At 42.4% G+C, this 25,985-nt stretch overlaps 1 protein-coding gene across 1 annotated transcript in view; it reads left to right on the top strand.

Annotated features, from left to right (window-relative positions):
- WDR49 (WD repeat domain 49) overlaps positions 1-25,985 on the top strand; it is a 64,478-nt gene that overhangs the window by 5,705 nt on the left and 32,788 nt on the right. Inside the window, exons 3-8 of the mRNA XM_039489196.1 lie at positions 7,079-7,519; positions 9,579-9,755; positions 11,078-11,252; positions 19,408-19,575; positions 20,064-20,212; positions 22,965-23,198. Coding sequence (XP_039345130.1) covers positions 7,079-7,519; positions 9,579-9,755; positions 11,078-11,252; positions 19,408-19,575; positions 20,064-20,212; positions 22,965-23,198 — 1,344 coding nt within the window. The remainder of the gene's footprint in view (positions 1-7,078; positions 7,520-9,578; positions 9,756-11,077; positions 11,253-19,407; positions 19,576-20,063; positions 20,213-22,964; positions 23,199-25,985) is intronic.

Consider the following 25,985-nt stretch of genomic DNA (forward strand, 5'->3'; position numbering starts at 1 on the left):
AAATCTAAAAACAGTGGACTTTGATGGTACTACCTGGAATGTGGATGCATTATAGTTTAATGCAGATGGAACTTAAAATGACAGGAAATGAGAAAGTTGGAATGTTGTTTTAAATGCTATAATTAACTAAAATATTTTAAAAATTTACCTTAGAAATACTGTAAAACTGAGTGTCAGTGCTTTTTCTTAGTAAAGGAGCAGCCAGTTTGATTGGCCGTGTTAGTTTAAGAACACCGGTTTCCAGACTCAGAGTTCCATACCTGGACCACTCGGGCACATTGCTCTCATGTTCATGTCTTAGAGTAATATACCCTTGCTCACACTGAGTAATACTTCACTCAAATGGTAGAATTGCTAAACTTGCCCTCTCACCACCCCCATATTTTGGGAAAAAATATTCTAAATTTCAAAGTTGTTTATGCTCAACAAAGTTGTTGAGCATAAACAACTTTGAAATTTAGAATATTTTTTCCCAAAATGCATTTGGGAATATTTGCATTGCATTGCAAAAATGCATTTGGGAATATTTTTCCCAAAATATGGATCAAACAGGACCCAGATTTTGTTTTATTCTGGATGTTATGTGAAACATTTAAATAATTGTTTAATTAAAACCAATATGGAAATTATTAACTAATGGTTTTGATAAATGAAAAATGTCAACCATTGCAGTAATGGGTTTGATAATGTTTTCAATAAAAATGTGCATTAAAAAGGTTGAGCAAAACATTTTGGAAGAGTTGACAATTTTTTGCAAACTTTTTTCATTTTTGAAAAAAAAAAAAAAGTAATTTTGCAAATTTTAAAAAAATGTTGGCCAGCTCCATTTTTGCCAGATCCTTTACTACTGAAGTCAATGGGAATTTTGCTATTGACTTTGTTGGAAGTAGGATCAGTCCCTAAATGAATAGTCTCATTGCAGCCAATGAAAATCCCATCCTACATGTGTCAATACGTGATACTCAGATCAGGATGGGCATTGTCGTGGCATTTTTTAATAAATGACAAACCGCAGATACTTTGATATAAAAACACTAAGATCACCTGCTGACTGCCTAGCACAAGTGGTTCATTCCCCACCCCCCCTCCTAGTGAGAAAAATTACAGCTCTGTTCTTGACAGTGTCAGCAAATCAGTGTAGTATCACAGGATTTATTTCCTGTTTTAAAGGAGTTCAGTGAAGTCAAATCAGATACTATCATGTGTGAGACAATTGGATATGACAGTTGTAGATTACCAAGTATTTTTTTTTTATGTAGTGGGCTGTTTATAAGTGATGTTAACATAAAAATGTAATTGCTGGGATGGATACTTAGGAGAGAGCATGCATTTAATAGAGATCTTTAAGAACACAAGTTATATGCTTTTTTATTAAATATTCATGTATGCTCTGCACTGCCATACTTCTAGGTATGTGCGCCATAAAGTTTGTGCCAATGTTCCCTCCTAGATTTTTTTTTTTTTAAAAGACATATCTGTATCAAAGAATGACTGTCCCTGGCAGTTCCTAAGGTTTCCCAGCACATTAGCCACATTCTGAACATTAACATCAATAGGTGCTGAAACGCTTGCAGAGAGGAAGAATAGATAACCTTGTGGTTAAGGCACTGAACTGGGACTCATAAAATCTGGGTTCTTTGCCATAAAAGTCCTGCATAACCTTGGATAAATAACAATCTCTGTGTGCCTCAGTTCCCCATCCACAAAATAGGAGCTAACGATGCTTCCTTCCTCCCTCTCTTTAGACTGTAAGGCAGTGACACCCAAGCTTTTTGCTGCCATGACCATATTGTGATGAATTATTTCCTCCTGGGACCCCAGACAGTGTGGAGGATGCCATTTTGAATAGCAAAATGGCATGCTCCACCGTGTGACCTCACATGCATCATACATATGAGGTCATGCTATGAGGCGCAAAATGGTGTCCTCCACACACTAGATATTGCCACGACCCCATCTGCCGATGGCATGAACCCGTTTGGGGTTGCAACTGTAAGTTCTTTTGTGCAAGGGCTACCTCCTATTGTGTATTTTGTACAATGCCCAGCACGACATGGCCCTGATGTCAGTCAGGGTTTGTAGGCACTGCCACTATAAAATATATTAATAAAACTTCCTTTCCCAGGAATGCACATAGGCAGGCTTTTATAGGTGCCATAAAGACAAGACTTTGAGGGCCAATGAGCCTGCTACACTTTTAAATAGCGCTGAATAGAAGTCTTTAACAGGATCAATATCATTGGTAACTTCCATAAAGGTAAATAATTTACAGCAGGGGAAACATTCAAAAACTATGTGGTGTCATCTAACTATACAGCAGTTAGCAATATGACAAAGAACTTTTTTCATCTGGAGAGCTGAAACAGGCTCCTGTATGGACTATACTGCCAGAAGAAATCAATGAAGCAACTAACGAGAAGAGGATATAGGCCCAAATCTGCAGAAATATTACATCTGAAGGGTGATATTCTGTGTTGTGTCTCTAAGGGGGGCAGCACAGAACTGTAGTCCAGGGGAAGGAGGAGGCTAAGGTGGCTTTAAATCTTCCTGATCTTGGTGTGCTCCCTCCCTTCCTGATCTGGGTGTGGTCCCTCTGCCCGCGCTGCTTCCCGCAGCTCCCACTGGCCTGGAGCGGCGAACTGCGGTCACTGGGAGCTGCGGTCACTGGGAGCTGCGATCAGCCAAACCTGTGGACACGGCAGGTAAACAAACCGGCCTGACCCATCAGGGGCTTTCCCTGAACAAGTGGCGGCCCTAGTTTGAGAACCATTGCCCTAGAGGACTAAGTGATGGCAGCCTGCTCAATGGACTGCAAGGCTACCTGTAATGTCCTCAGTGCTGTGTGCTGCATACCTGGACACAACCGTTCCATCTCTATCCCCACCCCTGGTACGCCTGTCTAGCTCTCAGCCTGGTTTCTGAAGGGGTCTTCTAGAGGCAGCCTTATAGCTGGCGTTCACTGTGCTTGCACCAGGGGAATCCCCACACAGCTGGCAGCAGCAAATGTATAGGTCTATGATTTAGCCATGGTGGCCTGAAGAATGGACTTTAATCTCAAACAGTCCCTCACAAGTCTTCTTCCTTTGGCAAGTTCAGTATGGGAGAGTGACACAGACTGACACTTTCCTGAAATAGCTTGACTGAACTTTACTGAGTTAAGTTAAACCTTATTGAATTAGTTTTAATACCTTTACGGTCCACTGTATTAAAAATGCAATTGGGTCACTTTCTGCATTAGTATGTGCTATGAGAAGGCGGTGTCCCACCTCCTGCCATCTTGAAAGAACCACTCAATGAGAGCTCAGGCTTCATCAGTGGTGTTTCTGGCCCAGGTCCCTATCCAAGACACCTGCAGAGCAGTGACCTGGTCATCGCTACATACCGTCTCATCCTACTACGCTATTACCCAGCAGGCTGGTGATGATGCCAAGTTTGGTAGAGCAGTGTTTCAATCCACATGTCCACGAACTCTGAGCCCACCTTCTCGGGTACTTCTTGGGAGTCATGGAATAGACATGAGCAAGCACTCGAAGAAAAAATGGTTACTGTCTTTTCTGTAACTGTTGTTCTTCAAGATGTGTTGCTCATGTCTATTCCACGACCTACCCTCCTACCCCTCTGTCAGAGTAAGCCGGCAAGAAGGAACTGAGAGGGTGCAGGGCTAGCTGGAACCCTTATACCGGTGCATCCGTGCAAAGCACCATGGCACTAGAGCTGGCCTGATGGATACCACTGAGGGAAAAATCTCTGGCCATGGTGCATGCTCACCTAATGTGGAATGGACATGAGAAACACATCTTGAAGAACAACAGTTATGGAAAAGTTAGTAACCATTTTTTCCTCTCTCTTTTTCTAACTGTTCATATTCTTTAAGAATATGATGTGAGCGCTCAATGTTTAAATGAAAAAAAAATCTGTATGTGTTTCTGTGCTCTGTTAATTGTAAAATACTTAGAAAATTATTATTTTTATATTAAAGTAACACCTCGAGGTCCCAACGAAGATTGTGGTCCCATTATGCTAAGTGGTATGCAAATACAGTGAGACAATCCTTGTCTCAGACAGTTTACAATATAAATAGACAAGATAGATAGAGGGTGGGAGGGGAAAGCGCAAAAGGACTTGTCTAAGGACACTGGCAGAGAGGGAACGAGAACACTGGATTGAGCCTCAAGAAACCTAGGTTCAATCTACTAGACTATCCCACCTCTTACTAGGCCAACCTGCTTCTCTTTAAGAAAAAAAATACACCATTTGATTCCATGAATACTTCAAAGCATGGTCAGTGGGTCGCACAGGCAGGGGGAGGAATTGCCTCCCCAAACAGCCAGGCATGACCCTGCTCTGACGCTTCCTGTGTGTGGCTGTGGCTCCAGTCCTCCTCCCGGCTCTGAGTCCAGTCCCCCAGTGCGCTGGGGCCACCTGCCTACCTGCGCTCTGGAGCTGGAGAGGCTGGGGCCACGCGCCGCCTGCCTTTCTGATGCTCCTTTGGGGCTTGTGGGCTAGCTGCGGGAGTGGGCTGGCGGCCACAGTGTGTGTGGGTGGGGAGAGGGGGCGGCGGTGGCTCTGGGCTCCGGTGGGGAGGGGCTTGGCTCCAGCAGGACTTTGGGTGGAAGGGCCGGGGCTGGGGGCTAGCCTCCCGCAGCCGGCGGTTCACGCGCTGCCCGTGCTTCAAAGCCTGTTACTCTAGACTCTTAGGCAGAAAACCATCCAGAAAATGATATAATTGAAACTTTAATAACTAGTAAAACCACTGATGTGGGAAGGAAAAAAACAAGCCCCTCCAACCTTCCATCAACCTGCAGTCTAGTTACATGCTGTCTGCCTCCTTACAATCTTTCATTAGCATACCATGTTCAGTGGATGGTGGAAATAGCGGAGGAGTAAGATAAACTGGTGCATCTGTGCTGGAACAACATATCAATCTACTTGAGAGGCTGTTCACAGTAGCTGGCAGTGATTCTGCTGTACATATTCATTAAAAATATATTTAGTAATTGAGTAAAATTGACCAGAGAAGCACAGAATCAAAAGATGGGGAAAATAAAAGGAAGGTATAGCAATAGAGGGAGTACAGTAGAATCCTTCTCACTGGGCTACCTCAGTAGACAATTTATCCTGATTCTGGAAATACTTAAGCTCATATAACTATTCATGTGCTTAAAATTGGGCACGTGCCTATGAGTTTGCAGGATCAGGGCCTAAGAGGTGTGCCTATTAAAAATTAAAATCTTGAAATAAAAGACTCCAGTGAATCTTTTTTTCAAAAAAATCTTTATATTCAATACTCTTTAAATGAAGTGTGTGTAGCTCTCTCTCTGTACTGCACCTTTAAACTTCTAAGCTATGTGATTCTCTGCGGGGATGGCTGGTATTCTGAGAGTCCCATGCTAAAAAAGGAGCAAACTCTTTCTCATGTCACATTTTAACATCTCAGTGAATTGAGACCAAATTGGGTAAATGCAAAACATATCCCTGGAGATGGCTGTCTCATTTACATGGCAATGTCTTGATGCTAAACACATCACAGTGGGAAAATGTTAAATTAGCTCCTGTATTAATATTACATTAAGATGTAAATATATAATGCTGGTAAATGCAAGACTGGGAATGGGTATAGAACTTTTCATTTCTAAGCTGCTGCTATCAATCCTCCCCAGGCTGAAAGTGTAACCATCTGAGGGATGTTAGGTATCCCAATGAGATTCTCAAGGTGTGTGCGCGCATTGGAGGGGGCGGGGGGAAATGGGGTTTGGTGGGCTCAGCCCTGTTTCTGATGCACAACTGTTCACCACATCACCATTGCAAATCTACATCTTTGTGGTCGGTATCAGCAAAGGCTCTAGCCAAGTGGATGGGTATGGAGACAGACATATTTGCTTATCCGAGAGCTTGTCCCCAAGGTCAAGTTTCAGGCAAGTTGGCAGGGCATTTTCAGGATAAAGGTTGGTACCTCATTCCCTGTAGCTCACACCTTCTGGGGATACAGGACTGCAGACTCCAACTCTTTCATTTTGCAATTTGGTACTTGGCCCGAGTTTTAGGTGCTGGTCATCTGCAACTCCCACTGATCTCACTGTGGGCACTGTGCAGCACTTTTGAATATCAGTCTACAAAAGAGGAGATCTCTGTACTCCTACACAAAAGTGAAATAAAAGTTCCTGTGTAAATACAAGATAATTTGCATTCTAGTATAGTGTGTCATTACTGTGAGACATGGAAAGACAAGATAGATAACAAAGAAATGTTAATGGGATGCAAATAGGAGAAATAATTAAACCTGATTTTCCACAAAGTTATCATGAACTTACTTTTTTTTTCATTTTTTTACTTACTATAAAAACTGTCATGTCAGCCTCTGCTAGATTTTTCAATAACTAATTGCAATAGTGAGCTTGCATGAGGCATTGCGTTCATAGCCTTTTTTAAAAAAAATGTAAGTACACTTAATTTAATGGCATGAGAAAATTAATGGAATCAGAAAAAATATGCAGAGTTGACTGAATGGCTCAGGAGATTAGTAATAAGATGCAGAGTCTTCCAGCCAAGTTCACCAGGTCAAATCCAGGCCAGTGACTAAAAATCACTACCATCTGACAGCTATTCAATAGTCCATATGAGAAGAGTTTTTGGTCACAGGTGTCCACAGTTTAAAATGCACCATTGCAACTTAGCAGTCTCAGCAGAAAATTTTTTTGGGGGGGCGGGAGGGAGAGGCAATGGGTAATATTCACCCCTGTGCAGAGAGCCACAAGAGTTAAGTGGTGCATGGGGCATTGTGTTTGGTCCTCTGCACAAAGGAAAATTTTATCCTGGCTGTCTAGAGAACTTTGACTCCAGGGCTGTCAATCTGGTGTATTATACAAATATTTCATTGTTAAAATATCTACATGGCCCTCTTGTGAAGGGACAGACTCCTTTGATCAGGTTTTGTAAAATAGTTCATTATTACAGACTGAATGTGCCTTTAGACACCACGAATAAGATTAGTACTTGCTGTGTGGCAAATCCATGTTTATGTTTACTAGCAGGGGCGCACCAGTGCAACTACTATTGTCTCACTGTGTCCTTTCTGAAGTCTCCAGGTTTAAACAAAAGAGTGGTCATGACGAGAGAAGAGTTCACAGAGCAGATGTGTGCAGTGATCAGACCAAGTACTAAAGAAGAATTTGGTGAGATGTTTGATAAGATAGATGTGACCCGAGATGGTATCATTGACTGGGACAAAGTGACCTCTTTCATGCTCTTAGACCTTAATGAGAAGGATGAACGAACAAGATCATCAGTTATCCCTCAGTGGAAGAATCTCCGACTTCTTTCACCCATCCACAAAGATATTATTCAAAATGTAACTTTTTTGAAAGGCGCCAGCTGTTACCTGACTGTAAGTAGAAATGGATTGCTGGGAGTCTGGGGAGAAAACTTAAAGCTACAGCGAACTCTGCAGATTACTACAGAAGCTGTCAAACTGAAAGATCTGTGGGTGACAACGCTGATCTCGCTAGGAAATGTAAACAAGGTATAAACCCCCTTTTTAAAAAAGTCTGTTAGAACTTGTAAAATATCAGATTGATAACCACTGAAGTTCTCTGGTTATTCGCCAGGCCAGTACAGCATGAGGAATGATGATGAGTATTACACTTTTGCCAGATGGGGAATGTCAGCCAAAAGTGCTGGGTTCAAAGTCTGTAGAATGCTTCTTGGCAAATAAGTAAACCCGCTCAAGCCAGCACCCAGAAACCTGGGGAAACTAAATTCACCTCCCTGGGTGCCCTTAACAGGAAGAACTTCCACACACTCAAACACTTTAGACTGTGCAGAAACAAGGAAATCTTTATTAAGGGAAAGGCAACAGTCATAAGCTTGGGAAAACACAGCAACAAAATAGATATGTAGATAAGGAGTAAAATACCCACCCCTTCCAGTAGCTTTGGCAGTAACTCTGGGTAACTCCCTTGCCACCCAGCTTACACAGTTAAATAAGGAAGTTCCACTCATGTCATTAGGTCCTGGGGTATCTTCTGTGACCTTCAGAGAACCAGACATCCCCTCTTTTAAATCTTATTCCAGTCCCATTCATGCTTATGGCCCATCCCAAAACTGCCATCCTTTAGGTTAAGGACAGTTTGAAAGGACTCCCTCTATAGACCTTAGATCAGCCAGAAGAGGCACTGTTCAAAAACACTAGTATTCTCTCCCCCTGTCTACACCTTGCTGAGAGTTGAACGTGCTTCCTTATTGCTTTCAACCCACGTTATCCCCAAAACTGAGACACCATAACTGAGCCCTGGTCTACACTACAGACTTATGTTGGTGTAACTGCGTCGTTCAGGGGTTTGGAAAATCCACACTCCTGAGCAGTGACAGTAACTAAACTCCTGGTGTAGACAGAGCTTTGTCGTTGGGAGGGCTTCTCCCCTCAACACAGCAACTGCCTCTCGGGGAGGTGGAGTACCTATGCTAATGGGAGAAGCTCTCCTGTCGGCATGGATAGCGGCTTGGCTAAGCGCTATGGTGGCGCAGCTGAACTATGTTGCTGCAGCACTGTAAGTGTAGACAAGCCCTATATCCCATAATACTAACAAAGGACTAGCAACATACTCTATATTAAATGAAGCCCCATATGGTTATCTTTTCTCAGAATGATATCTCCTAATATAGCTGAGCAACATTTATGAAGTCAGGTGTAAAGGGGATAGCAGTTCCAATGACCAGATACAGGTAGGATCTGTAAAAGTTTGAAAGTCAGTCACTGGATTTGCATGCGGTACATTCAGATATGTTTTAACTAGTTACCATATCTTGACTAGGGCTGGATGAACAATTTACACTCTTCAGGGAAATTGTAACCTTTTGTTCAGTGCCTAAATTGTCAGAACACATTGCAACTTTCTCACTTTTAATCTTTAGTCAAAATGATACATTAGATCATATTTGCAAATAAACCTTGGTTCATAGTTCATTTGCTCAGTTTGTTGCAAGTATTTGATATTTAAAAAACTGAAGCTGTTTTGACTGGACACACAGGTCACTGGGTTGGGGCAGATCCCCTGCTACATTCGGCTCCCAGTGGTACAGCATAATGTGGAACTCCCTCAGGGAACCAGTTATGGCTCCCTGATTCTCTGCCTTGGTCCAAGCACAGGTTAGCACAGGGATATAGTGACCTTATGCTGGCTAGGAATAGGCTGAACACACAGTTTTACTGAGAGGAAGTTTCCAGCCTTTTGAATCTTCCCTAGTACATTTTTGCTGCCTGCTCTGGCTGGATGAGAGTAACTTTTAGCATCAGGTTTGCATAATCTTAATACTTGCAATTTTGAATTTAAAGTTCACTTTTGGAATGAACATTCCTGCCAGCCAATTTGATTGTTAGAATACAGAAAGGGAACCTAAAGGAGTTTTAAATGTAGGCTGTGTTATTCCAGAAAATAATTGGAGATTTTTTGTTGCAAATTTGTCTTGCTATAATTTTGACCAGTTCATTAAAGATTATATATAATCTGTTCTATGTTAAAGAATATTTTAAATGCTTAATCTAGCAATGTGGTTCTCCCTTCCCCATCTCCTTCCTCCAGATAGCTGTTGCTTTTACGAGTAAAGAGGTCTGCTTCTATGATCTGAATTCCAAGCAAGGGTTGTCTTGTCAGTACAGGCTGCATGGCCTTCAGGGAACAGTGATATGTATGGACTATTGGTATAACCCTCATGATGGAAATGAAGCTATTCTAACATTGGGGGATGTCTGTGGACAGGCAAGTATGGTATAAAGAAAACTAAAAGGTTAGCACAGAGAGTTCCCTATTTCTCAGCAGATAATGTTTATTAGTGGCTGAATCATATAATTGTATCATCATTATACTTTGTCAGATAGTTATGGAATTTTCACCCTGGATTTGTTTGAGTAGTAACAGCAATCTAACAATGTAGCGACTGATAAAGTCAGAAAGCCGGCCCATTCTTGAATAAAACGCTAAAGTGAATGACGATATTAAAAAAAAAATCCAAGTAGCACACACTGATACTATGCACAGTATTACATATGAAAGGGCAGGATACAGATTATTGCTATGTTATAAAATCTTAGTGGTCACAGACAGAAAGGACCTCTCAGGGCATTTAGGCCACCTCCTGCCAGTCTAGAATTATTCCCTACAGTGCATTTTCTACTATTTTGTCCAGCAATGTGATTCCTACCTCCTAGCTTGAAAGATTGAAGTCACAGCTTCACTACTAAGGAGCATCTCCTACTATTCAAAATAAATTGTCTCAATTGCATCCCATTACTCAGTCATACACCTTATACTGCACTAAAACAGTCTGTTTCCAGACTATGTGCTTACTCCTGTCAATTACTTTTAGATTTGTCACCCCCTTATTTGTCATATAGCCAAACTATACACATTTAGCTCTTTTAATCTCTGCTCACAAGCAAATCCCTGCAGCCTCGTTAAAGAAGATAGCCATAGCAATAATACTGAAACTCAAATATCTGCAGGTTATGAATTTGTAATAAGGTAGAGAGTTTGTGCTGTATTCAATTTAGCTACCTCGCTGTCAGCAGTGATGGACACCACCTTGTACAAAACCCCAGTTTGAGCAGCCTCAGTCAGTCCTTGACTAAAGTCATCAGTGGCTTAAATCAAATCAACTTGGGGGGAAGAAAGGCACAGTCCATTAACATAATATAAACAAGTCAAAAAGCACTTTATCGGTAGGGCTTCTCCTTCTATCTTTCTCCCTTGTACTTCCAAAGGTTTTTAAGTCCTTCAGAGGCAGGCTAATGCTACTGTTCTGGCAGAAAGTTGTTATCCTGTGAAGTCACAAGTTCATCTACCACCCTCCCTACCCCTCGCCCGGCCTATATACTTGGGTTTGTCCTTATTAACTACAGCCAGTGAGGGCATGACATCTCCATAATTGACATTTCTCCCAGATGAGCTGGCCTGGGGCAGTATTTGCTATCTGCAGGCAGAGAATGTTCTTAATCTCTTCCTGCCTGCATTTGGTATGGGGTTTGTAGGTCACCCCTCCCCCCTTTTATTTTTTTGTTAAATAAAAGTTATTTCTTTCTCAGGTTCAAGCCATTTCCTTTACCACTGCTCTGATCTCTTTGTTTGAACGACCTGCTAGCTCTGCTGAAGGTGAAGAAGCAACAGTGACCATTAGTTGGCAGGAGCTGGTCTCTGGGTATCACAAATGCTGTTATACGTTAAAGCACAAACTTCATTATAAAGACTGGGTCAAGCAAGGTACTGAATCTGAAAGCTTAAAAAAATCCCTTGCTGTATGCCGTAATTATATTCATTACTAAAAGCTGATGGTCTGCTTGCATTGAGAAGCTATTGCTAATTGCATGTCTAGGGAAACTGGTACTGTATCTATAGTAATGAGTATCACTAATGCTGGGAGAATTATTTTTCCTTTGAAGGCTTTCTGCTGTACACAGTTCATCTTTGCACCTGAACTCTCATGCTGAGCAGAGGGAAGCGGTTGTGGTTGCCAGGATCTGTGTAACTGCAGCCCGGTTCTCTTCATAATAACTATTCTTTTCATGTCAGGAGGTTTGTGATGGTGTACACAGGCCTTTTGGTGTCCCTTGGAAAGGGTCCTGAAGCCCGGCCCCAGTAGTGTCTCTGACCAGACCCTGCAAAACAGTAAACAGCCTGGGGCACTGGGGGTTAATTTCTGGGCAGGTTCAGAGACAGCTCAGGGAGGTATTACCAGCTAATTAGGTACAGCTGAGGCATTTTGGCTAAGCACCTTAAAAGACAGGAGATAATGACATACAGGGGACCAAAAGCCAGGATAGGGAGTTCTGTGGGAAACATAGGAGCTGCCTTGTATGGTTTATGCATTTTGCATATTTTGAGTTTATGTGGAAAACTACCTGTATTGTTTGGTTAAAGACTTTTGTCAACTTGGGGTGCAGTGTGATCCTGGTCCCACTGAAGTCTGTCAATGCTCCCATTGACTTTAATGGAGCTAGCATATCATGTTTGTTGTCAGTTGGGGATAAACTAGAACACGCCAACTCAGGGAACATGATGTGTGCTCAAACCTGTGAATTTCTTCTTTTAAAATTCTGCCTTAGTCCTATTACAACTTGGTGCTAGGAGTAGGATTTTGGACACCCTCTGGACAAGAGAGAGGTGCTTTAGAGGTTCATCACCCTGCCCCAATAGGGCTCTGGAAGATTACTTGGCCAGTAGGGTCTGTAGGTGACAGTATTGGGCTGAATCGGGGTATCCTCTGTGACTCACTGGTACAATTCTGGTCAGACCTGTTCCTCCCGATTCCCTACCGGAGTTGGGAGCCTGAAGGATGGATTGGGCCTCTTAGTAGTTCCAGATCAAGCTTCACCCAGTTGGTGACCTATTGGACTCCACTCCACCGGAACAACAAGATGGACATTCTGACAGTGAATGAGCAAATCTGAGTTCACTGGCATAACTCTGGTTCTATGGAAGAAGTAGCTTGTATAATAGAACACTATGTCCCTACCAGTTGGCTTAACAGGCCCCTTCTCAGGTTTGACACCAATCCCACAAGAAGAGGCCAAGCACCTGGTAATCTGAGGAATCTCTGGAGTTGTCAGGGGCATGGATTCCAACAGAGGTCTCCAGTTGGGGGGCTGGAATCTTCACCTAGATACTCCCAAGCAATCGCTGGCTATGGTTTCTCTAGGGGATCAGACCATGGGGTGAAAGGGCATCTGATGCAGTAATTTATTTATGATGTGTGGAACCAGGGCAGATTAGCTGGGGTTTCAACTCCTAGAAATAAAATAAAAATCAGGCCAAAGATCCTTGCAAATATACCTGCTCACTTCTCCTTCTCTTTGTGAGATTTTGGTTACAAGGATTCCCTGCCCCTTTCTGTAAATTAAACAGCTGAATGTTTGTTTGTATTCATGCACACCAGGCCTCTGGACACTGGTGTTCATTCCTGAGCAGCTATATGGACCAGACTATGCAAACCCAGGGAGGTGCATGGGGGCTGCAGCTGTCTGTGTGCCTGTGCAGGAGCTGAAAGGATGGAGGGAGTGGGCAGCTCCTTTGCACTTCCCCCCAAGGACTCTCCCCTGGATCAGTCAGAATCTGTCTGTGAGTATAAAGCACAGTCATGGTGTCTGGCTCTAGTACCTACCCTAAGAAAAGCCAGCATTTTCATAACTTCAAATCAGCTCAGTCATTTCATGTTAACATGCAAGCATTTCAAAGTGTGTCTTTAAAAATCTAGTAGCCCAAAACACTGTTTACCCCAGATGAGCCTGTTAGCTGCTGGGACTAGTAGGGGCATGCCATGTTCTCTGTGTTTTACTACAGCTCAGTGCTGATAGGAACACATGCTCTCTTGTGAGCTTTCCCTTTGCTTCCCCTGAATTCAAGGGTGGGGAACAGTTGCAGTCTCTGCACTGAGCAGGTACACTGCTTACTCCAGGCACCCCAGGGTTGGACATCACTCTAATGGAGCAGGGAGCAGGCAGAGCCTATGGCCCCACCACTCCTACAACTAGCCATATGGAGTGGGTTGAGCTGTGTGAGGGGAGTGGGCTGAGGTGTGGGGGAAGCAGGCTTTGCAATGTTCACTCTGCCCCTCTGTAAGGCAGACAGTTAGGAACTGTGCCTCCCCCAGGTGCAATGCCTTCCTGAGCATCCCCTGGGCAGGTGTGGCTCTCTCCTGCTTCCTACTCAGGCCTGTCCCTAACTGCCACAACTGGGCCCACAGGGAGAGCGAGTGCTTTTTGTTTTTAACTTCATAAATTCTGAGAGAAATGTGAAATGTTCTTGTACACCTATCTAAGTAACTGCAAATCAGGCATTTAGGTCTGCTTTTATTGATATGGGAGGCAGGAAGCATGAAAGATAAATCAGCGGGGTATTATAATGAATACCCATCTAGAGTACTTCACACATTCAGCATTTAGGACAAAGGCAGTAAAGTAATGCAACATTCTGATCTAGTTGCAAATGGATCCCATTAAAGTGAGTTTATGGCATTCTGAGCTGTAATATCTCATTTTCTTACATTGAAAAAGTAAGCAGTTATGCAGTTTGAGACTTAGAACACCTAGTGGTGTCTAGAAGGACTTTTCGCTTTATCCACACACAGAAATGCATCATGCTAGGGCACAGATCCTGGCACTCCATTAAAGGCAACCTATTTATCCAAATGGATGTATGGCATGGATTTCCTGATGTGCTCAACTGCGCCATACTTGGGGAGACTACACAGCTGGTAGTGCCAAAAAGTACCTTCCAAAAGAGTCTCTCAAACCAGCTCAGACTTCTTATTACTAGCCTGTGTCATCTAGTGCAACTCCCAGCACAAGTAAAGAGCTCCTCTATCCTGTTCTACTGAGTGTTAAATCCATATTACTCTTCAGTATGACCTGTGATGGCGTCTGAATGACACCTCCAGGTAATTCTTGGGTTCCTCTTTCTCATCTCTTCTTCATTTTCTCGGCTGAACTATTATGTAGTGCTGCGTTGAACGCAATGTACTCACAGACCTAAATCTTGAATGCCTGAGCTCCAACATCTCCCATTTTAAGGTGACTAGCCTGCAAAAGCATTTCACGATTCTTCTGGATCAGCTGTATTATATCAATGCAATAAGTAATACTAGTGTTTACTGTTCCATCACTTGGCTGACCACTTCTTAGGTCTCTTTGTAATAAACTTGTATTTTCCTTTTTCTGTTTTCAGGCCAGTATGCTTGGTCTTGTCCTCACTGACAAACTCCAAATAATGTCTCCCCTTTTTCTTTGTTACAACCCCTGAAGGACATACAAACCACCATCAGAAAGACTCTTTGCAACACCTCTTCAAAGCTTCTCATATCTGATGAGTTCAGCCTCTTTTAGTTTGCATCTTGGAATTCTTTCTGTAGCCCTTCCTGGAACTGCTTTTTTTTTTTTTTTTTTTCTGAGACCCCTTCAGTACTTTGGCATTCAAAATCACATAATTTGCTGGTTTTAGTCTTGCTACTTAGGCCTATTGAAGTCAATGGAAAGGCTCCTGTTGACTTCGTGGTCTTTGGATCAAGCCCTTACTAAGGCTGATGGGTGAAATTCACTCTTGTGCAGAGGGCTAGCTCAAGGTCAATGCATTACTTAATCCCTATTTTGAGGATTTAAGTGGTGTGTAGGCCTTGCCATGGGCCTTGCTTAGGAGTGAATTTTACTCTATTTGTTAGTTACCATACAATCCCCGGCTAAACAATTTCAGTTCAAAGTTCACCCACTTCTTAACTGCTCCCAATCTACAGGTACTTTCCCCTGGATTCTGAATTGTCCATATAATTCTCTCCAAGTGTCAGCATTTTTCATTTCTATTTTTTCTTTAACAAACAAACAAACAAACAAAAAAACACCTAAACCCTTCTCACAGAACCACTCATGGAGCACTGTAATAAAAGTACATCCATCTTTACAGAAAGGATTTTTTCTCTCTTCTCGGATTGAAGATGTATAATTTTTCATTTTGAATGGAGGACATTTCAGATGTGATATTAAATTACCTTGAAATACTGATCAAGGGGAGGTAGCTGGAGGAGGGAATTACACATACTCATGGGGCTTTAAATAAGTGAGGAGGCACTTGTTAGCAACAATGGGTTCATATATAGAAGGGGAGATGATAGAACACAAGAAGCCTCAAAGCAGTGCAATATGGATAGATTCCAGACATACCTGAGTTACCACAAGGACAAAAGAAGTTAAGGAGGGAAAAAGAGAGAAGCATAAATAGAGGGAATAAATACAAGCTCAACATTTCCAAATTATGTTGGATTCTTGAGAACATGCATGTGTTAAAGCTGAGGGGAAAGTAACAGAAGAAACAGGATAGCTTGTAAAGGCAGAGATAGAACCTGAGACCTCGATAAAATACTTTATAGATAGTCAATGTCATTTTGATGTCCTGTACTCTGTCCAGGGCTGGTGCAACCATTTAGGTGACCTAGGCGGTCGCCTAGGGCACTGGGATTTGGGGGGTGCCATTTTCTTTGGCAGCAACCACGGTGGCCGGATCTTCAGCCACCCCAGTCGCCACCGGCATTTAGGCGGAGGGAGCTGGGGCAGGGAAGCTCAGGGAGGGCCGCCTGCAGCAAGTAAGGGGAGGGGGCGGCACACAGGGGAACTCCCCGCCCCAGCTCACCCCTGCCCCGCCTCCTCCCAGAGCACGCCATGGCTGCTTCACTTCTCCCGCCTCCCAGGCTTGCAGAACCTAAGCTGACTGGCGCCGCAAGCCTGGGAGGCAGGAGAAGTGAAGCAGCCACGGCGTGCTCGGGGTGCTCGTGCTTGTGCGCGGAGCAGGGGTGAGCTGGGGTAGAGGGGTGCCTCAGGGCGGAGGGTGGGTAGCTGCTGCAAGGGGGGTGCCTCAGGGCGGGGGTATGGGGGGGCGCTCAAGGTGGAAGTTTCGCCTAGGGCGCGAAACATCCTTGCACCGGCCCTGACTCTGTCCTTTATTTGTCTACTAAGATTAAGGTTACAGACTTTGGTAAACTCACAGTACAGGGCAAAGGTTTATTCAACGTGTGGGAACGCCAGATAAAAGGCAAATATATATAGTTCCTTTTTTAAAGATGGGATTTGATCAACTTACATGAAGACTTGAAAGAAAAGTGATGTTTTCTTGTCTACTGTCATTCATAGAAAAGGGTTATAGTTCACTGAGAAGGATGCAAATAGTGCAGCAAAATTAAACTTTCCCAAAATAACTGGGAGTAATTTTGTGGTAATACAAACGGTGTTACTATGGAACAGGAGGCGTTATAGACAGAGGAAAACAAAGTCTAGGGTAAACCCTCATTGAAATCCATGGAATTTTTGACAGCAAATTGCGCACAAGGAGGTAGATTTTCAAAAGCACAAGTAACAAATTAGGCACCTAACTCCCAAGGACTTTCACTGTGATGTAGGTGCCCAACTGCCATTTGTGCCCTGAAAAATCTCCTCTTTGGTCTCAAAAACATGTGTGAGGGAGGAAAGGTGAACGATGTTACATGCTTTCTTGATGGGAAAGTATATGTGGGGCTTGTTGAAGTTCCTGTTGAACAAAATATAAAGAAAATTTACTCAGAGGATTCAAAATCTGGTGGTAAATACAATGGTGAGAAGGGACATGGCTGAACTGCAGAAATGTTAGGAAATATTTTAGTGAGAAAGGAGGTAGTGGTAGATCCAGGAAAGGGGTGGGTGTGCCTTTCCCTGCTTCCCCAACGGGGGAGCAAAATGGCAGGAAGAAGCATAAACTGCGTCATGGGAGCTGGACAAAGGGGAAAGCTGCTCCAAGGAAGGCTCCATCTTGCCACAAAGACCCTTTGCGGGTGTAACATGGAGCATAGCATCGTGTGTGGCCACAGAGTGCGGCCTGGGATAGGAGTTGGGAAATGCTTGCTCAGCATGGCACCTTCCCCTTTCAGAACAGTGATCCTTACCCTAAAAAAAATCCATCTGAACAAGCACTAACACCCTCTTCCTGGCTTTTGTGGAACACACATGAACTGTAGTTGCCTGGGGGAGCAGGACAGCCAATCATAGTGTGGCTTGTTGCCATTGCTGAAAGGACAAAACAGAGGGCTCAGACCCACATAGGAATCTGCATATGATCTGAGATCCACAAGGTCTTAAGTGACTATTCCAGAGGATCTTTGACTCCTTTTAAACTTGCTGGTCCCATGGTATCATGCACTTTGCTGGCTGTTCTACAAAAGCTATTGAACCATGGAGAGCCATGTGACTCCATTTGCAAAGATGAACACTTCCTACAACAAAAGGGATTCCTTAGTCAAAGGTGCATCAATGAGAATGGAAAGTAGAGGTAGCTGTGGGTTCACTTTCCATCCGTTTTAATTTGTGATACTGCCTCTGTTGTGGGGCTGTATTCTGCATTTGCAAGGACTTGCTGATCTAATTAGGTCTTCTAATAGGTCACCAATTTTTCTGATAATATCGGAGGGTAATGTTAGGATTTTCCATGTTTGTGAATGGAATAAAATTGTTGATCATGCTTATTGGAAGAACATTTTGGTTCAGATCCTTACCTGGTGTAAAATAGTGTAACTGCAAATGAAACCAATAGAGCTATGCTAATTTACAGCAGCTGAGGATCTGGACATAGAGAATATTTTATAGAGCACTTTCCAAGGACAAAGCTACTCATTACAAAACATTTGGAAATAAAATTACTTTTTTTCAATGCAGATTCAGATATTTTCATGGCCATATTTTGGTTGTTTCCCTAACTTCTGTTTGTCATTAAGAAGCCTTTTCTATCTCAATCTGTCCCCTTTTCTCCTTCTCCATGCACACGAGCATTTTAATTTGCCACATACTTTGATGTTATGGAAATTCCTTTAACCTCACCTTTTAGTCAGACATTCTTCAAGGAGCTTGACTTACAATACAGTTTAGTCAGAAACGAGTTTATATCTTTGTAACAAACTGTGCAAATCACCGAGCTCCTGAAACATACATCTTGTTCCCACAAAAGTCACTTATAACCTCCAGAATCAAATCCTAAAGCAACACTCTGAGTTTAAGATTTCCAATTTGTCTTTCCCGATGGACTGCAGAGCAAGAATTGTAACAGCATTTGAATTTTAAGTGGAAATATAACAAAGTAATTTCCCAGATATTTGCACTTTTTGATCACCCAGTAATTATACTGTAGCATTACCATGTATTTGTGTAGGAATAATTATTGTATAATGCAGACTTTAGATTTCAGTATCACTTTACTGAATTAAGAATCACTAGCCTAGTAACTTGGGGCCATATTTTGTCACCAGTTTTATATCCAAGCTGCTCAGGGATTAGAAACCAGTGGCAAAGCTCTGTAGTTCAGAAGGGATCACTGCAAGGAGAGTTAGCTGTTACCAGTATATAGTGTTCTGTATGGTTCATTAAGTCTCTATACCAAAAATGTAAATGAGACTTCATTGTATTAGCAAAGCAGTGTGATGTATTTTTACCACGTTTCTGTTAGATTTCTTTCTTGTCCAATTACAAAGTATTGAACGCCCTCTAATACCACTGAACTTCATGAGAGCTGAAGCCATTGAGCACCTTATTAGACCCACACCGTATATTGTATGTCCTTGTCATCTATGGACTCATCGCTGAAATGTGCTGAGAACTCTGGCCACAATCCAGCAAAGCACTTAAGTGTGTGAGCAGTCCTGGATCAGATCCAGAGTTCTCAGCACCTTGCAGGATTGAGTCCTGCAGGCCTGATCCAAACCCTTTTGAAGTCAAGGTTAGTTTTCTCCCTGACATTAATAGTTTTTTTTAATTAGGCTTAGAGTTAATATACCTTGTTCTTTATTAAACTAGCTCTGATTGGATTATATTAAAAGAAATCAATTCAAAGGTTTTCTTTTTCTTTTCTCACCAATTAGTTGCATACAGCTCTTCTTTTGATGCCTTTATTTCCAGTACAACCAGTAATGTTAATACATTGGTGCTGGCTTGGAGAGAAAAATTAAAGCCTCGTCTTAAAACTACATCCTTCGACATTGCCCGGGGAATTAATGCTTTTGACTTCCACTCTCGACTCAACTTAATTGGTATGTTTTAAAAAACTGACTAATTTATGGTCTATAGTAAAGCCTAAGGGGCCAAGAAAACTGTATTCTGTATGTGTACATATATAGGCATTTTCTTCCTTTGTATGCATTCTGCCTGCAAAAGTGAATGACCGAGTCCTAGTGTTTTATATGTATGTGATGATGTTTTATATTTCCAGCTTATGAAGTGGAAGACAAATTAGCTGGGGGGAAGGGCATAGAGAAATTTCTGCTCAAAAAGTGCAAGTTTAGGGAAGTTCTGAGAAACTGCAGGTGCGATTACAATGGAAATTGTTCTGCATTATTAATTATTGCAGTCACTACCGCTCTCACATATTCACTTGTAACATAAACACATTCTCATTTATCAAAGCAATTATTGCTGTGTGTTTCAGAGAGATGGCAGTTTCTTTATTATTAATTAAAATAAAATCCCCTTTCAAGAGTACTTTTAGTTTTAATCTATTTTGCTTTGTGATTGTGAACAGCTACTGCTGGCATCAATCACCGAGTTTGCCTCTGGAACCCCTACGTCACCTCGAAACCTGCTGGAGTTCTTCAAGGCCATTCAGCCAGTGTAATAGCTGTTCGGTTCATTACTGAACGAAAACAGCTTTTCAGCTTCTCAAAGGACAAGGTAAATATAGAAACTGCCTACCGGGCCTGATCCTGCAGTCCCTGCATTGGCAAACAGAACTGGATCCGCAAAATGCGCCAGCAGCTCCCATTGTGACATGATTAAATTTTCGAAAAACCCAACGTGAGAATCTGGCCATTTGTTTTGGTGCCTAGTTAAGAGCTGAGCTCTTCTGAAAATATGACCCCAATTGTGGACGCTAAACTTTCTTGAAAATATGGTCCATGGTGTGTCTCAGTGCTGGTCTCCACTAGAAAATTAGGTTGAACCAGCTATGTCATTTAGGGGTGCAAAAAACCCACACTCCTGAGTGAGGTAGTTAAGCTGATCTAAACCCCCATGTAGACAGCGCTGGGTCAAAGGATGAATTCTTATGTCAACCTAGCTACCGCCTCTGAGGGAGGCGGATTACCTATGCCAATGGGACGTAGTGTCTGTGCTCTCAGGAAGGTGGATTGCCTAGCCCATCTGTGTAAGTCGTGTCTACGCTAAAGCGCTACAGCAGCAGAGTTGCAGCTGTGCCACTGTAGTGTTTTAAATGTAGACAGGCCTTAGTTCATTTTCACACTCAACATTTCTCTAATGCTAATTTGAGATTGTGATCCAGGTTTGTCATTATAAAGGCAAGAAAGGATCAAAACCTAAGCAGAACAAGCAGGGGCTGATCTATGTATTTTGCCGCCCCAAGCACGGCAGGCAGGCTGCCTTTGGCAGCTTGCCTGCAGGAGGTCCCCGATCCCACGGCTTCGGCGTACCCACCACTGAATTGCTGCCGAATCAGTGGGACTGGCGGACCTCCTGCAGGCAAGTCGCCAAAGGCTGCCTGACTGCCGCCCTCGCATGGACTGCCAGGGCGCCCCCTGCGGCTTGCCTCCCCAGGCATGTGCTTGGAGTGCTGGTGCTTGGAGACGCTCCTGGAACAAGTGAGGCCAGCACCAATATTAAACACCATGGTATCTCTTTCAATTGCTGTATTAAAATTGTGTTTTCTTTTTAATTGCTAAACCATTATGCTATACACAGAGCAGTGCGTGTTGTTCTTGGCATTAGTATGAATCTATTTCACTCTGACGAATGCATGGTAATCTGAGTCTCTATGTCTATATCATAAACAACAAGCCCCCTCTGCTACCAAGAGCACTTTCTGATTTACTGCCAGCAGAAACCACAACAAACTTCTGCCATCCGATGTTATGTGGCATGAGAGGGATGCAAAGAGATAACATTCACCATTTTAAAAGGCAGAATTTTGACAGCACAAGAGAAATTCTGAGTCACTGATTGCACCCATGTTTTGTAATGGATAATTCATGGAGATAGTGGGCTTGTTTTAAACCAGCACAAAAGTCACATGTTTTAACACTTGAATCAATGTATTGCTTGTGAATTGAGATGTGTTCACAGACCTGGAGACAGAAGCTCCATATCCATAGAACAGATTCAGTATGGGAATACTCAGGATTCCAACTAGGACTGGGTCAAGATGGCAGCCCTCCAGGCCCTATCGCTCCATGGCTACTCATTCTCTCCCCAGTGAGAATGCTTGTTTCTTGCTTGTCTCTGTATTATCTACTTGATGCTTTTGCCTACCCAGCCCACTCTCTGGTAGTGTTCTGGGATTTGCCACACGGCTGTGACCACATTTAAATAACTGCATCACCCAATGCTTGGGTTTTTGAAATAGATGAGACCTGCTGTATGCAAAGACCTGTAGGCTCAATGAGTTTGGATGTACATCTAATGACCATCACTCTGGAGAGGGGCTTTAACTTAGCACATTAGCTCATTTGTTAGTCTTTGCTTCTGTTGAGAAACCCAGTGCAAAAAAGAGAGCCAGGTTAGTGAGGCACACCAGGGCAAGTGCATTGGCAATGCTGTTTGAAGAAGCTTGCATAGCAACTACTTCTCCGCATCCACTTGCTGATATATTTCTGCATTATGCTTTCAAAAAAGCTAAAAAAATAGCTCCCTTTTATTCTCCTCTAGAATGGGCCATTTCTTATTAGCTATAGCTGTCGTATATTTATAATGAGCCTTTACAGTCTACCAAGTAAATAATGGCATAAAAATTACCTTTTTATTTATATACACAACAGACCATTTGCCATTAAGCTGTTAGTCTCCTGTGTCAACACTCATACCGTTCTATGAGAGAGATTTTTATTTTAACTGTTTCTACCCTGCCTTAGTGGATGCAAAGCTCATATATAACACTTCCAACCCCCTGGGGACACTAGCAAAATATAGGCACAACAAGGTTGCTGTTTCAACCTTGTTCTGACTATTCTGACTCACTAATTGTTTTTCTAAGGGTAACTGCCAGAGGCTTTTAGACAACAGTGGCTCTGATTCTTCTCTCAACTGCACCAGTATAAACCAGGAAACCAATGGCGTTACAGTGATGTAAAACCTTGGACAAGTCACTGTTTCCACTCCACCCTTTCTCTGTCTTGTCTGCTAACCTGAAAACTCCTCAGCACAGAGGTTGCCTCATGCGTTTGTACAATGGCTGGCACAACAGGGCCCTGACCTTGGTGATAATACAAAAAACAATAAAACAAAATATTCACGGACAACCCTTTGTAAAATAAACTGAACAAAGATGGTTTCTTTCATCTTGTATTTGGTGGTAGATGTTAATAAGGCAAATGAAGCAAGCCAGAGCTATCACTGCAATAACTAATGATTGCAATGTATTCTGAATCAAAAAAAAAAGAGATAATGTGTGCTTTCTTCTTCATTATGTGCACAGGTGTTAAGGCTCTGGGATATTCAGCATCAGCTGTGCATCCAGAGGATTGCGGGCTCATTTCCAAAGAGTCTGGACTTCCAATCCGCCCTTTATTTTAATGAAGCTCACGGACGGCTTTTTATCTCATTTAATAACCAGCTGATGTTACTGGAAATGAAGCAGGAAACCAGCAGAAAGGTCACAAGTCATGGGAAAGCAGTTACTTGTGTTCTTTACAATTCAGTCTTTAAGCAGGTAAAGGGGGGGGGAGGAAATAAAGAACCTTTCTGCATTTTCCTGATAAGGAACTTGAAAATGTGCATTACTACAAGGTGATTTTCTTAATCTGATTTCAGAAAGTTAAATTTCAGAGGGAGAGACCATTTACTTTTGGAAAGAAAATTATCTCATACTAAAGCATGCTAATTACAGTCTCTGTATGACTTTACTGCAAAGGACTGCGGGTATTCTAGTTTAATTTAACTAGTAAACTACCTGCTTTCTTTAAACCTTCTATCATCTTTGAAAAGTGGTTTGGTTTCCAATAAAGGTTCAGTGTTAAAAAGTGATAAAAGATATCAGTGTTCCCAGCATTTCTAAGAAACACAGATGATAAAAATAAAACCGCTATTGTGAGATGATCTAGGGTTATCTCTGGTGTAGGTTAGTCCTGGTATGACTGCCAATTGCAAATGAACTTGATTATAAAATTCCTCTTTATAGCCACCTTACAGTATCCCCGAGGATAGTTCTGAAATATGCATGAAATGTAATTAGTGAAGATTCATTTTCGCTAGAACATTTTACACAAGTGGCATACTGTGGCAGACCTGGATGTATTCATAATAAAATGATTCAGTTAAATGTAATACCACTTGGTATGCAGTGAGAGTGTTGTTTGTCTTCACAGTACTTTAATGATGCACTGCAGTCTTTGGTATCAGAGCACTACCTGCATCTCAATGAAGAGCCACAGTTACTATACAGGGAGATGTCTCTGTGATAGATTTTCCTGAGCTCTGCCCAACCAGCCTCTTTTATCTACAGATTGAGATTCAGCTAAGGCAAACCTCAGAGCACAGAGTGGTATGATATGGGGTATCAACAGATCATCATGGTTTTTGGTGGTGATTTGTTTGGTACAAATGAGCGTTTAAAGCATGGTAGCAGTAGCCTGAGTGATTAAAAGAAAAAGGAAAAAAAAGCAGCTTTCCTGCATGCGGTCAAAGAAACAACCCATGCTGTAAATTAAACAATAAAAAAAGCCCACTTTGGTGGAACAGACACTGAATTTACATTAAAAATAACTGTTTGCATTTGTTCAAGCTTTAGAAACCCACCCAGTCTAAGGGAATGTAGTTTATTATATTATCACTAGGGAAGTATTGCTGTATTCCTCTTCTGCTAGAAGCTTGCGTGTTTAGGAAAAGCCCCTTTACATAGAATTACTTTTTAAAATGCCACTCATGGGGCCAAATTTGGTTGCAAAATCATTGTAGTTTATGCAGGTGACCAGTCTAATTCAGCTGCATTGGATAACTTATGGAGCACTTTAATTTTTTCATTGCAAAATATGGTGTGTGTTTAGATCAGCAAGACTAGTTTGTGAGATGGGTACTGAAGCATTCCTTCCAGGCACTAGGAGTTAAAGGGAAGCAGGATAACCAATTATGGCCTGACTCTGTGATCTGTAGTATGGAAGTGGACTGTGGCACAGATGTGAAGCCCCGCTGAAGTCAGTGGGGCTTCATGTGGATGAGGCAGCCTTCTAAGCACTGTGAATTGCAGGATTGAGATTTTAAGGTAGTGGGAGCCCCTGTCACATCTTCTTGTGCTGTAATCCATTCAGATCTCACAAGCCAAACATGACTGGATTGGGTCAGCAGAATTTGGCTGGGCCAGGAAGGAATAGTCTCAGTGGCTGGTCCTTGAACCAGTACTGAAGCAATGCCTCAGCTTGGAGTTAGGGTGAAATGTGCTGCTAAAGGTGTTTTGCTTTAAGATGTGAAACTGATGTCCTGACCTCTTGTAATCACTGGAGAGCTTGTGGTGCTTTTTGAAAGGGTAGGGTTTTTAGGCTGGGTGTCCTGGCCAGATTCCAACTCTGCTCATTGCATTCTGCCTACCTAAATCCCTCTTGCATTTCCACTTGGCTGACATAGTCTTCATTTCATTCATTAAACAGTTGTGCATTGTGACTGTGTGTTGTTAAAGAGGGGTCATGTTTTCACCCTTGAGGTAGCTGCATTTCACTGAGGAATGATAGGATGCTTGTACCTTTTGTGTTTAAGTTTCCAAAACCATTTAGGATATAGTAAAATATTATAATATAGATTTTTATTATTAATAAAAATACTGGTTAGCCAGGGCCCAAGCAGAGCTAGTGTCCCATGACATCGCTAGAGTGGCTGATGAGCATACCAGCTGCACTGGCCCTGGGGAAAGGGAGTGCCTTGGAATTCTCTGTATTAGGCATTGGACAAGCCAGGGAATCAGAGGTGGGTGAGTGGGTCAGAGAAAGAGAGAGAGAAAGGAGGCATTAGAAAAGGATAGATAGAAACTGGTAGAAGGATTCAAGAAGAGAAAGGCAAGGCCAGAAAAGGTGGGAGGAATGAAATAATGTGAGGTTCCATGAGAAAAGGCAGGTGGAGGAAGAGAGAAATCCCTGTTCTAACAAAGGGCTTGGTAAAGGACTTCAGGAGTCTTTGTATTTCCCTGTTGAAGATCACAGTTCCTGGGCCTAGCTGCTAACCAAGTCACAGTATATGAATCCACCATCCATCCTTAGGGTGCATGTTTTTGAAAGAAGCAGTATGAGGTGCTGGAGGCTGTGCTAATGAGCAGCACATGTTTTCAGTCAAATTATTGATTTTAAAGGCTTCTGTGAGCCATGAGAAAGGGAGACAGAAGAAAAGGGAGATGCATTCCTTTAAGTTGCAGGCATTCTGGGGAGCTTATGTCTAAGGGATAAAAGTGTGGCTCATATGTACAATCACTTTGGCACTGATAATAATACTTGATACATCATAGTTTTGGAGCACA

Source organism: Mauremys reevesii, linkage group 9, assembly GCF_016161935.1.
Source record: "Mauremys reevesii isolate NIE-2019 linkage group 9, ASM1616193v1, whole genome shotgun sequence".
NCBI lineage: Eukaryota > Metazoa > Chordata > Testudines > Geoemydidae > Mauremys > Mauremys reevesii.